General features: G+C 50.0%; 1 protein-coding gene across 1 annotated transcript; it reads left to right on the top strand.

Moving 5' to 3' along the window:
- Window positions 1-18: 18 nt before the first annotated feature.
- EEF1G (eukaryotic translation elongation factor 1 gamma) lies at window positions 19-9569 on the top strand. The gene is made up of 10 exons (XM_008532157.2): window positions 19-269; window positions 1372-1530; window positions 2225-2288; window positions 2445-2587; window positions 3256-3399; window positions 4764-4893; window positions 5304-5508; window positions 8704-8876; window positions 8969-9093; window positions 9333-9569. The coding sequence occupies exons 1-10, from the start codon at window positions 126-128 to the stop codon at window positions 9489-9491; spliced, it is 1446 nt and encodes a 481-aa protein (XP_008530379.1). The 5' UTR covers window positions 19-125; the 3' UTR covers window positions 9492-9569.
- Window positions 9570-13806: the final 4237 nt, after the last annotated feature.

Genomic DNA, 13806 nt, shown 5'->3' with positions numbered 1-13806 from the left:
TACCTGAGGGGAGGGCTAGTCCGGAGCCCCATTGCGCAGGCGCGATCCTTTTCCGCGTAGGCCAGCAGACCCCACCCCCTTCCCTTTCCAATTCTGTCGCCGCGGGACACCGAACTGTCGTGCGTATGCCGTCTGTGCCGTCCTCGCTTTCCGGCTGCTGTCTCTCCACGTCTCTCCCTTCCCCCCTCCCTTCCCTCCCTGACGGCTTACTTTGCGGCAGCGCCGAGAGCCCCACCCCCTTTCTCTGCGGAATCACCATGGCGGCTGGGGTAAGTTTGCCGGCTCTGGCGAGCCAGGTCACCCTATCCGACGCCATCCTCTGCCCGAGTTGGGTGAGCTGGCGTCAGAGGAGTTCTGGAGCCGAATGGGGAGCTGACCTAGGATCTAGAGACCGTACTGTTGGAGAGCAGGGCTTCCAGGCCCCGGAGGGGAACTGAGGCTGGGGCTCTCGGAGGCCAAAGAGGTGGAAGGGTCTGGGGCAGAGGAGAAAAAAGATGCCGGGTCCTGACTGTCTGGGGCCGGGGAAAGGGGTTCGGGTTCATTGCCGCCTCGAGACGTGGGATCTGGGCAGGTTGACAGAACTTTTGCGACCGTTTTGTGGGACAACAGTAGGGACAGGGTGAAGAGGAGGGTCTTTGTGGGCAAGGACGGCTGGCCTCGGCTGAGGGTCATCCATCAGGGGAGTTCGGGAGCGAGAGGAACCTCCGGACGGTGGAGTCAGACCAGTCGGACCCCCCTGGTCAGGTTAATAGGAGAAGTGAAGGCAACATCAGGGAACTCACTGCGGGACGGGATCGGAGGATGCTGCGCGTGACAGGAAAGGCTTTTTAGGGAGACCGAGTTGATTTAGGAAGAGGAGATGCCGTTCTAGATCTCGGTGGCTATTTTGAGGGGAACCTGGGAATGTCTTGGTCGGGGTTTGTGTCTTAGAGACGAGAGAGATGCTCGGGAAGGAGTGAGCGGCTCAGCAGTGGAGTAGCAGGCACCCGGTAACCATCAATGAATGAAACCCTGGCTCAGGGAAGGGAGGGGCGGATGCTTGGCGGCAGATGGAGTCCGAGGGACCTAGGAGTTCTGGATTTCTTAGAGATAGATTCGAGGAGAAGAGCATGCTTCTCGAGATGTCCTTATGGAAGGTCAGATCTGTCAACAAGCTTTATTTAGCAGTTGGTGTGTTGTTCTGTCCTCTGGTATTTTGGAGGACTCTGATTACACATGACAGGTACTAAGGAATGTGGTTCACCAGGGGGAGTAAAGGAGTGAGTTGAACAGATTGGGGTCACTCAGGGAAGTCCTTCTGGGAGGTGACATTTAGGACTGGGACTCTTCAACTCATGCTAATTTTTTTTTCCTCTCCTCTTTCTGGCACAGACCCTGTACACATATCCTGAAAACTGGAGGGCCTTCAAGGCTCTCATCGCCGCCCAGTACAGCGGGGCTCAGGTCCGCGTGCTCTCCGCACCACCCCACTTCCACTTTGGCCAAACCAACCGCACCCCTGAGTTTCTCCGTAAATTTCCTGCCGGCAAGGTAAGTAGGAAGTGGAGAGGGGCCTTTGGTCCTGAGAACCCGAGGAGTTGTTAAGGGTCTGTCACCCTGAAGATGGCCTCCATCTTTAAAAGGGAGCTTTCCATGTTTTCTTTTCCACGTTTCAGTGATTTTTTTTAAAAAAACCTTTATTTTGAGGTAATTGTAGATTCAGATGTAGTTAGAAATAATAGAGAGCTATTCAGTGACTTTTTATAAAATTCACAGACTTTTACTTTGTATTTACGTGAGAGAATGAGTTTTGGCTGTTTCAGTGCAAGTAAATCAAGTACCTACTATGAGCAGAATTCTTGTCCCAAGAGGCTTACAGAGATAGGTCACCATGCTAAGAGTAGAAGAGATCAAGTATAGTGTGAGGAATGCTGTAATGCTTTGAATATTGTAGATAGCGATAGAAGACTAGGCTTCTGGCCGTTTGCTTATTTGATTGAGGAGTTTTATACAAATATCTGATAATAGGTAAGTCTTTTGGGTTTCTTATGTGAATTCAGATTGTAAGGGGTACCAAGTTATTCAAGTATTTTTGGTTCCTGAGTTCCAGACAGTATCAAGAGTTTGGTTAGCAAGAGTTGTCAGCCTTATATAAAAATTTGTATCCAAAACAATGCAGTTCCCAGGATTGGTTAGTGAGAGATGACTATGTATTTTACTTATGTTTTGTCTGCTTTGTCCCCAGGTTCCAGCATTTGAGGGTGATGATGGGTTCTGTGTGTTTGAGAGCAATGCCATTGCTTACTATGGTAATTTGCAGCGAATGTGGAAATGGGAGGGTCTGGAGGTGAGGGGTCTATGCGCGGGTGAGGGGGAGCCGCAGTGAACAGGGAGAGGACTTTTCAGGGACCTGGATTGGTGTTGGCATGACTCCAACGTTCTGACCTTTTGTTCTGCCTCTGCAGTGAGCAATGAAGAACTGCGGGGAAGTACTCCAGAGGCAGCAGCCCAGGTGGTCCAGTGGGTGAGCTTTGCTGATAGTGACATAGTGCCCCCAGCCAGTACCTGGGTGTTCCCCACCTTGGGCATCATGCACCACAACAAGCAGGTGAGCCTTGGAATGTGGGGAGAAGTCAAGGGCAGGGATTACATCCACTCCTGAGTGTCGGGGAATAAGAAAATAGGTTGAGAAAGATGCCAAGAATGTGTGTGTAATGAGAAGACCTAATCTTCGGGGTGAAATTTGGGAGCACTGCGCTCCTGATAGCATCTGGGTTCCTTGTCAGACTCTGTGGACGTGGTGTCTACATCATGCACTGTCAGAGGAGAGATTTCTGCTGTAGGAAGGTTATACCGGCCAAATGGTGGGCGAGTGGTTAGAGCCGATGACCTATACGATTCCGTCTAGGATCTGAAGATAGAGGACTATGATTGTTGCAATGGGAATGAAGCCAGACTGCACCATGAAGAAATTTAGTGCTGAGAGAGCTTCCTTCGTGATACATTTGCAGTGATTGTAGGATCTGACTCCAGTGAAACCAGGGGGATGAGCTGGGACTCAGTAACTGGAAAGCTACCTTAGTTGTGTTATTAGGGGGAGAAGGGGAGGGAAGGGGATTATTTTCCCTCTGATCTTGGCACACTAAAAAACAGTAAACGAGTTTTTCATGAAGCTGAGTTTAATTTAAAGGACTGTCCATTCTGAAATTGTGACACTCTTGCTCTTGAATGTTCTTTAGTTTCTGAGTGATAAGTTGGATCATATTAAATCACTAGGCCACAGAGAACGCAAAGGAGGAGGTGAGGCGAATTCTGGGGCTGCTGGATGCTCACTTGAAGACGAGGACTTTTCTGGTGGGCGAACGAGTTACGCTGGCTGACATCACAGTTGTCTGCACCCTGTTGTGGCTCTACAAACAGGTGAAGTTTATAAAGAATCAGGTTGGCAGAGGGTAGGTGGGGGTTAAAAACCAAGTGACAAGTCTCTCAGGTTACTGTGTGTCCTGCTGAGGACTTGGACGGGAGGGAGTCTGAGATGACAGCTCGTGTCTGGGAATCCCAAGATTGAGCACTATGGCTTCTCCTCCTCCTCCTCCTGAGAAGTTTGGGAACGTTCTCTTGCCCTTAGTTTTTGTTTGGCAACTAAGGTGCTTGGTTTGCTCCCATATTTCTTGGAAAGCCCAGTTGTGCTGAACTGTGAAGACAGAGGTAGGGATGGCAGCTTCAGCATCAGGAGCTTTTGGAGGCAGAACTAGATTCTCTTCTTGGCTTCATAACTTACTAGTTGGAGGTAGAAGGCTGTGTATGTCTGTGTGTGTGTGAGTTCCTTAAGTCCTGTTTTTGTCATCTGTAAACTATAAAACCAGGGTAGTAATAATCAGTTGTAGAGGTTATTGGGTCAAAAAAGATGACATGTTGCTGGTTCCTAAATAGCAGCTCTTGGACTGGTTCAGGTCCAGAATAGTAAGGTGATAGCAAAGAGAAAAGCACCTACTTCGTGCCAGACCCTGTGCCAGGGGCCTTACTGGGATCATCTCAGTGAGTCTGCCTGTGTGTGGGCGAGGAAAAATGGAGCCTGCCCAAGGGCATGTAGCTAGTAAGTGGTGGAGTAGAGTTTGAACCCAAGTACTGCAGAACCAGCAGAGATGACTGCGATGTTCTGTCTCCACGACAACGTTATTTTTCCTCTGATCTTGGCAAACTAGAAAAAGGTAAATGAGTTTTTCATGAAGCTGAGTTTAATTTGAAGGACTGTTCGTTCTGGAATAATAGTTAGGCTTTTTGCTGTTGAATGTTCTTGGTTTTCTGAAGGTTGATGGTAATGTGTGTGTGTGTAGGTGTATATATATATGTTGTGTAGTTAATGTAGATAGTTTTTATTATTTGGTAAAATGAGTAATTGATAGCCCTCTGTTGGTCCCAACCTTTTTTTAAAAAAAATTTTATTGACGTGTGAAGTTCAAAAGATTGGAAACCAAGTGTGAAATAGATTTGTAGAAGGAGCAAGGCACCATATAAATATTATTGCTACCAAGTAGATTCCTACTAAATGGAGGGTGGGATCAAGCATCCATTAAATGGGACTGGACTGGCAAAAAGAGATGAGGAGGTAAATGGGAAGTAGCCCTCCAAGGTAAGATGGTGTTCTGGGGAGCTGCTGTCTGGGAGGTTGAGAGGAAGGTGGTGCTTTGGTGTAGGAAAAAACAAGGGTCTCTCGGCCTCTGGCTTGAAACTCTTCAGGACGTTTCCCTCACTGACTCTGTTTCCACCCTTCATCCTGGCAGGTCCTGGAGCCTTCTTTCCGCCAGGCCTTCCCCAATACCAACCGCTGGTTCCTCACCTGCATTAACCAGCCCCAGTTCCGGGCTGTCTTGGGGGAGGTGAAGCTCTGTGAGAAGATGGCCCAGTTTGATGGTAAGTCTGAGGAGGTTGAGGAGCGTACGGCCAGGGTTGGGCTGGTTTGTGCTGCCAGGGTTGGGCTGGTTTGCTCGGTCTCAACCCTTGGATTTCCTTTCCAGCCTTTGGGTCATATGGACCCACGGAATGTAGGGTATCACATGCAGTAACTAGTTTGTGAAACTTGTTTTATACGCACATGTGCTCTCATTTGTGTTAATTTGTGTTATATGTAATTACGACGCACGCATATTTGTTGCTGAGAGTTGTGTTCTTTCTCGGAGATGTCCAGTGAGCTGGTGGCAGGGTGCTGAGAGCCTAGATCCCTTAATTCGCCCAGCTTTCCTCCATTATCCTGTTTGCTGCCTGGTTTTGGAGGGATGTGGAAAGAGGCAGGACACTGACACTTCTGCTTTCCTCTGCACCAGCTAAAAAATTTGCAGAGAGCCAGCCTAAAAAGGACACCCCAAGGAAAGAGAAGGGTTCTCGGGAGGAGAAGCAGAAGCCACAGGCTGAGCGGAAAGAGGAGAAAAAGGCGGCTGCTCCTGCTCCTGAGGAGGAGATGGATGAATGTGAGCAGGCGCTGGCTGCTGAGCCAAAAGCCAAGGACCCCTTTGCTCACCTGCCCAAGAGGTAAGGGTATTGGAGGGGACATGGACCCAAGAAGGCCTGTTTTCGCCTGTGTGTGTGTCCCCCTCACACACAGCTACGGCCCAGAATTTTAGGTTGTGTATACAAAATTGAAAGGCGTGTTTTAGTTGCAAAAACAGCAACTTCCTGAATTTATCATCAAGAATTGGGTAAATTTCAAAAGTAAAAAGCAAGTTCCAAACACATTTAGTATTTGGAAAGATTGGAACTTCCTTTCTAGCAGAGAAAGTAGGCAGGTACAGAAATCGATGTGGAATTAAATTGGTCTTTTCCTGCTCGCTAAGATTTGAAATCCCTCTGAATTAACAGAGTGAGAGCTGCAAGAAGGTGCAGGGAGCCTTGTGTCAGCTCTGCTGGGCTGGCTTTGCTGAAGCAGCAGTGACACCACGTCAGAATGGTTTGCTTATGTTTTTGCTGTTTTGATGAACCAGGTTGTATAAAAATTGCTTACTAACAGAAAGGACGATGGCCATGTCTACACAGTGCCTGTCTGGTTCATTGTTTGCAAAACTGGGGGCATTAAACCCCTCAAGGAGAAGGAGCTAGATGGGGTGGTCGTCTGTATCCTCTTTTCAGTAAATGTAGGGGTCCTTGGAAGAAAGAATACAGTATAAGGGAGATTTTTGGTCTGACAAAGGTGCGACACCCAGTCCTTGCCCAGTTCTCTTCCATCAAATCTTTCTTCAGTCACTGCCCCAAGTCCTGAGAATTTCAGGAAATATGAAGAATGTCTTTTCTGTGGTCACTTTGTTCTTTTTTCTCTCTACTTTGCTCACCCTCTCATTCTACCTTTCCAAAGCCATCCGGCCTTTCACTAGTTTGGTCTGTTAGGGTTCAACAGGGTTTCACCTCCCTCGTTTTGTAATGTTCGTGATATGGGATAAACCAGTGTGAAGGAGCTCACACTGGTGGTGGGCATAATAGCTGTGCTTAAGATTGTAACTTAAAAACATCATAGTGGGGCTGGCCCTGTGGCCTAGTGGTTAAGTTTGTGCGCTCTGCTTCGGTGGCCCAGGGTTTCACCAGGTTCGATCCTGGGTGCCGACCCAGCACTGCTCATCAAGCCATGCTGAGTTGGCGTCCCACAGCACAACCAGAAGCACCTACAACTAGAATATACAACTATGTACTGGGGCTTTGAGGAGGAGAAGGCAAAAAAAGAGAAAAGATTGGCAACAGGTGTTAGCTCAGGTGCCAATCTTTAAAACAAAAACACGCAAAAAATCACAGTGCTGGACAGTCACCTTTAGGAACTGCTACTTCCCCTTCTGGGGAGCAACTTGGAGTGTAGCTGAGAGCTGTTACTTCTGGGCACTTCGTACAAGACCAAGACGGCTCTGGACGCAGCTGCTTAGATATATTTCGTTTTGAGCTAAAGTGATTTACTTTGAGCCTAGCACAGGGGCAGGTCAAGAGGGAGCAGAATTTTTGGTGTGTGTAAATAAGCTGTGATAACTAACCCAAATTACATATGCTGTTGTAACATGGGTATTGTTAATTATTAGCTAGAGATTTTCACATTTATTAGGTCTCTATACTCTGGGCAGAAAATAAATCAGGCAGTAAAAAAATCTTAAATAAACTTTGCATTTCTTATATCCTTTGTGGATTTTTTTTTAAGATTTTATTTTTCCTTTTTCTCCCCAAAGTGCCCCTGGTACACAGTTGTCTATTTTTAGTTGTGGGTCCTTCCAGTTGTGGCACGTGGGACGTTGCCTCAGCATGCCCCCACAAGCGGTGCCATGTTCGCACCCAGGATCCGAACTGGTGAAACCCTGGGCCACCAAAGCGGAGTGCACGATCTTAACCACTCTGCCACCTGCCTGGCCCCTGGGGAATGTTTATTAATACCTATTGGTAGTGCATCACCATGGTGCTCTGCTGGCCTGCAAGATGATTTTCCCTGGGATTTTTAATGTCACGAAGGTCATGCCTTCAAAGACCAAGGCTGTGATTTGTCCAGAGTTAATTCTAGTCCTTTTAAGGCCTTTTAGCTAAACTTGTTTCAGGAGCTATTCAGAGCTTATGGTTACTTAAAAAAAATGGATCCACGATCATGAATAATAAAGTTGGAACAGTTTCGGAGGGTGTGAATAAAAAATCCGTAGTCCTTTTTGGGTGGTCGAGGTATTAAAGCTCCTCAGATGGGGTCTCTGCTGTGCATTAGGGAAGGAACCTAGGACCTAGATTTGAAGGGCAGATTCTCTGCTACATTGTGATTGTGGGCAAGCCACACCACTTAACCTGCCTGTAAAGGGAGGGGAGGTAACTGTCTCTAACTCTAGGATTTGTTGGTATTATTTATGCTAATGAATAATTGAGCCAATTAAACGTTCAGTAAGGGGGGTTAATAGGTGTATGGGACATTTGCAAAGAATTCTCAATAGCATGACATGGTATTAAATGAACAAATTGTGTAAGGCACAAAACTACGTTATCTTTGCAAACTCACCAGTGAGAAATAAATTATCTTGTTTGCTGGCATTGCAGGTGATTTTCTTCAGTTAGCATGTATTTTTATAATTGGAAAGGAAGAAATAGAACGCCTACCATGAGGGGAAGGACCTCTCCTATATTGTTGCTGGCATTCTTGGCTCATCGTGTCAGATTGCTTCAAAGATACTGAAACCCAAGGGTTATTCAGCATCTGAACTTGTTTCTGGGCAAAATGACTAAAGGATATGGGTGTAAGATTTGGGGTGGAGGCCCTTTGAAAATGTTCACTGCTTACATTGCTGTCATATCATAGTGTGTGTAACCCGAAGAGGCCTGTGGTGGGGGAAAGAGACTTGGGTGAGTCAGTAACTGAATGTGACTCATGGAAAAGAGCCCGGGGAGGGGCTGCCCAGGAAAAAAAGAGGAGGCCTCCTCACCCTGCGTCTCCACCAGGGGGCAGCAGTTCGCCGTGCCTTTCCTGGGGCAGGTCTCCTTTGAGCCCCACCTCTAAGTGTCTAGCATACTCAGTCTGGGGGTAGGGAGCGAGGGAGTACCTTAGGCCCCTGTTCATGCCCTTCAGCTCACAGGCCTCATTAGGTTATACACATCTGCCAGACTCTTCCTTTAAACCAGTACGTTTTAAGCGAAAAGGCCCTTAGGTTCTTTTGGCATGGCAACCCTTTGTTGCCTTAGTGTAGGACCTTTTCCACATTGACCTCCTTGGTTTTTTCCTCCATTCAGTACCTTTGTGTTGGATGAATTTAAGCGCAAGTACTCCAATGAGGACACACTCTCTGTGGCGCTGCCGTATTTTTGGGAGCACTTTGACAAGGATGGCTGGTCCCTGTGGTACTCTGAGTACCGCTTCCCTGAAGAGCTCACCCAGACCTTCATGAGTTGCAACCTCATCACTGGTGAGAAGTGGGTGGGTCTGGGAAGAGGGAGAGAGGGCAAGGTAGTGGGTGATGTGATTCCCAAGGCTGAATGTTCTCCCTTGTCCCTTCAGGAATGTTCCAGCGATTGGACAAGCTGAGGAAGAATGCCTTTGCCAGCGTCATCCTCTTTGGAACCAACAATAGCAGCTCCATTTCTGGAGTCTGGGTCTTCCGAGGCCAGGAGCTCGCCTTTCCGGTGAGGAAGGTGTAGGGTATGAGTGTGTGTCTTGAGGGTGGGACAAGGCTACGAGAAGCACACTCCTTTATTCCTGGACTGACGAGCATTCAGGAGAGTCCAAGGGATGTGTACAGAAAGGAGTTCATGTTCACACGAATCCTCGGCTCTGATGACATCTGTCTGAGCTGGAAGTAACAGGTGTGAGACAGTATCGGATAACCTGACCACATCCTTCTTACCTGGCTTTTTCTCTCCAGCTGAGTCCAGATTGGCAGGTGGACTACGAGTCATATACATGGCGGAAACTGGATCCTGGCAGCGAGGAGGCCCAGACGCTGGTTCGAGAGTACTTTTCCTGGGAGGGGGCCTTCCAGCATGTGGGCAAAGCCTTCAATCAGGGCAAGATCTTCAAGTGAACATCTCTTGCCACCGCCCAGCTGCCTGCACCTGCCCTTCAGGGAGACGGGGGTCATTAAAGGAAACTGAACATTGAACCCTTTCCTGTCCTGCCTTCTTTGTGAGTGATGGCTTCAAGAGGGAGTAGCTGTATGGAAGCAGGGTGTTTTCTATGCCTGGTGTACCTCCCTTGGCAGGAGAGAAATCTTCAGAAGAGCAGGGAGAGAGGCCTCGCCTCAGTTTTGATTTTTATGACCCTGCCTCCTACTGTGATGGGACTGTCTTCTATCTGGGAGATTTTGGATGCTGTTAGGGTGGGTGGTGACATGGGGCTTTGTAATGACCTAATTCCTAAGGATCAGATTCCAGACCTTCCCCAGTGAAGGGAGAGAACACCAGTTAATGATGTCAGAGCTACCATACGATGGGCACAGCAAGCAGAGGAACTTTACGGTTTCCCACAACTGCCCTGTGAGGGAGGAAGGCGGTGGTATCCAAGGGTCATAGTTTAAATACTTACAACAAGCAGGAAGGCCAGGCACAGGCTACTCGGAACAGACGCTGGCCCGTTGGCCCTAACCTGGCTGTGGATCCTCTGGGATAGCCCTACTTGTTAACAAGGAAGTAGGGTTCAGAGATAAAAGTAACTTGCCCGTGATCACACATCGTAAGTGCTAGAGGCAGGACTTTGAACCCCGTGGGTGTCCCTGAAGCCTATTACTTCCTGAATTGTAGCTCAGTCCTGAATATGATCTAATAAGCTTGCTCAGACCAGTGATTACTCTTTTTTCTTTTGAGTTTACTTTTTATGATACCCTTTTCACAGATTCTTGCCTCTGCTCTGTCTTTTCTGAAGACCATTAAAGATCTCCCTGTAAATTTAAGGGCTCAGGTGAAACTGGAAACCTCTAATTTGATTCACTTTTTGAGACACATGCAGAAACAGTCCTGACTCTGCCTTTGGTCTCCAGGTTATGGTTTTATGTGTGGTTCCTTTCTCCCACCCTCTTAGTCTATGCACAGAGGGAGGCTTTTGGCTTGGGAGGGTAGGAAGGTGCTTTTCCCGGATACAGACGGGGCTGGTAGCTTGTGAGGGGCACTAGGGCCGTAAGTTAGCTGGGTCCCTGCAGCTGCAGTTGGGGTTCTGTGGACGAATGGGCAGAGGAGAGTTGTGGTTTGGAATCCAGCTGAGCATTGATGGGTTGGTTCTTGCTCAGAGTCTGCCCCCTGGCAGCTCGTCTTGAGTTGGATCCAAACTTGCTACCTGTCTTGCTTCTGAGCAGTCTGGGCCCTTCTTGGATAGGATCTAAAAGTGCTAGGTGCTGGCTGGGGTGTGCCCTGAGCGGGTTGCTGGGGCCTCACCAAACCTGTCAGACTCCCCTCCCAAATTCTGTCTCCCAGCACACCACCTGCTCCTTTGCTTGTGTAATCTTCACTACCTCCCTGGTACCCGTAACCTTCCCCGTGGCTCAGGATTTAGGCAGGAGAGACCATGTTGTGCAAGTAGGTTTGAGGAGGCAGGCCTGAGAGGCTCAGGAGTGGGGCCCAACTGTGAAATAGGTGGGGCTCCTGCTAGGTGGGCCAGAGCTTGGGCAGCAGCAGGCCTGGCAGCCCATATGGACTGGGCGGGTCTGGCCTGGGGTGGGGGGCGGAACCCCGCCTCCTCACCTCCCTCTGAGACTGCAGGAAGAGTGACTCATCCACACGTCCTGCGTCCTGTGCCTCTAGCTCTGGCGGTTTGATACAGAGGAGGGTGGCCAGGTTGTTGGATGAGGCCAGGCCTGCACTTGGGGGAGGGCCAGTACCCACAAGCTGGAGGTGGGGTGGGAGGCCTGAGGGGAGGGATTGTGGCCTCAGGAAGGCTCCTGTTGGCCTCCAAAGTGGGGTGGGATGGGGGCGCCTCTTCCCTGCTGCGGTGCCCAAGAAAAGTTCACAGAGGGAGTTTCTAGCGGCAGATGTGGGGAGGGAAAGAGGAGAAGTACATCTGGAGTTGGTTCCCCGCCCAGCCCTGGGGAGGCCTGAGTCACCCCACCTCTGCAGGCTGGGGACTTGCGCCCTCCCTGATCCCTGCTGGGGCCCCGCGTGGCTTGCAGAGCCCAGCCTTTCCCCACTTCTCCCGGTCCTGGGCGGGGTTGCTCCTGGCCCAGTCCGGCTTGCCATGGGAAGCCAGTAAGAGAGCCAGTGAGAGCCTGCTCCTGGGGGACATCTCCAGTTGCTGGGCCGGTTCCCTGATGTGAGGGAGGCTCTTGCCACCTGCACGCCACCTAGAGCTGGCATCCCCTGAAGACCATGCAGCACATGCATGCATGGCAGGGCAGGGCAGGGCTGGGGCTGGGGTCTCAGGGCGGAAAGGGAAGGGAGGATGCTGTGCGTGGGTTGGGGCCTGAGAACAGGTAGGAGGATAGGGCAAGGAGGAAGCTGTTTTATCCACTTAGTGGACAAAATCTCAGAGCCTCTAGAAAGGGAGGTTGAGAAACTGGAGAGGGGGTCGGGGTTCAGAGATGTATTTGACTACAGATAAAATCTTTACAGAGACTGCAGTGTGAATGGGAAGGGGTAAGACTTCGTTTAGCTTGTAGATAAACCAGGAGATAGTGGTTATAAACTGCTGTTTGTTTTAGCTTTGTTGGCGCTTCTGCTTAAGTCACTTATTAAAAAGTCAAAAGCGTTAAAGTTCTTCTGAGAAGGACCTAGATTGTCTTCTGTTTTTTCACGTCCTGCTTTGAGCTGGAGCCGGACAGCTGCAGCTCACACCAGGTCAGACCCATCCCACCAGCTGCCCACATGCCCCAAATGTGCCACTTCCCCTTTTGAAAGGTGGGGGAAGGGTCTAGAATGTTGAAGGAGAGGAATGAAGTGCTTCGGAGGCTCCGCCCAGTCATTTCTGAAATTAATACTGTGGTTTTCATGGCAACCAGCACTCTTTGTCCTTGGAACCCAGAACTTTCCCTCCGCACATCAGATGGGTTTTCCTGGGTGGCTGTGGCTTCCTTGGCCCACCCCGCCAGCGGTCCCTATAGGGCAGTGTCGCTTCCCCACTTGCTTTGGTGCTCTCTGGGTTTGAATGTAATTCTAGGGTACCCACCCTCATCTCTCCTCTTCCCCAAATGCTGTGGAGCTAAAATACTGGCGCTCCTGAAAGGTTAGAGAAACTATGCCACCTGCTCCTGTCTGTTTGCTCTGGTCAGGCTGGCACGGCTCCTGGGGGAGGCTGTGTTTTACTCCAGGGGAATTACTGAGGTGTCCCGGTGTTTCAGCACCCAAGGGATGGGTGGAATGGAAGATCATGGTGCTTGCTGGAAAGTAGCTCTTCAGTCACTTGAACCTCTTCTAAGAGGGAGAATTTCTTGGGCAGGTGGGGCTGGCTCAATGGCAAAGATGCCCTGGTGACCCTGGACCTCTAGACGTGCCTAGGCTCTTTTCATTCTTGTAGCCCCCACCCCTCTTTGTTTTCCTGATTTCCTCAGGATTCCAAAGGGAGCCTGTTAACCTTACCTTGTTTACACAATGGGCAGAGCAGGGACTGGATGGTTAGTCAGGGTTTGGGGCTATTTCTGATCGGATCTCCCGTGGAATGTGCCTCCCTCTACTTCCAGCTGCCCCCTCCCCTCCGCAGCAGGAACAGCTGTCATGTGAGGGCCTCTCCCGCTGGCTCAGCCCTTTTGCAATCATCTGGCTGGCTCTGCCAGGATGGGGGTGGATAGTGAGGATGGGCAGAGCCAAGGGGTAAACGAGGGGACACCCAGGGCAGGGGGAGTGGTTGGAAGGTGGCAAGGGCTATGGTGTTGAGGGCTGAGACAAGAGGGCTTGCCAAGGCCTGGTAGGAGGGGCGGAAGCAGCTGAGCAGGCCAGGGAGGCAGTATGATGAGGTTAGGGCGCCCATCAAAGGAAGTGGGGGCTGCACTAGGACTGGAAGCTTTCTAGGCGCAAGCGAGAGTTGGTTATAGCGGGACCCTGGCCAGTCGTTCTTCAGGGAGATCCGCATTTCCCCTGACTCACAGGGAAGCCACGGGGTGCTTTCCTGCCAGTCTGCCTTTCTGTGGGACCTGACTCACCGAGTTGCCCAGGGTCTTGGCTGCCCTATGGTGGCAGTGCCTGTGCCCTACCTCACCCACTCCTGTTAGGACATGGGTCAGTGAACACCGCTTTTATCCCACTCTCCTCAGTAGCAACTGTCCATCTCTTTGACTCAGACTCACAGGATGTGCCTCCTGTGGGGGGATTGCCGGGGGTGACCACATCAAGCAGTCCCTTTATTTTACCCATAAGGAAGTGGGAGTCCAGAGAGGGGAAGTGACTTATCGAGGGTGCATGCTAGTTTGTCCACAGTTCTTG

The sequence above is a fragment of the Equus przewalskii genome, chromosome 11, assembly GCF_037783145.1.
Source record: "Equus przewalskii isolate Varuska chromosome 11, EquPr2, whole genome shotgun sequence".
NCBI classification, from domain to species: Eukaryota; Metazoa; Chordata; class Mammalia; order Perissodactyla; family Equidae; genus Equus; species Equus przewalskii.
The sequence above is the reverse complement of the archived record's forward strand: the minus strand, read 5'-3'. Positions and strand labels throughout refer to the sequence as shown.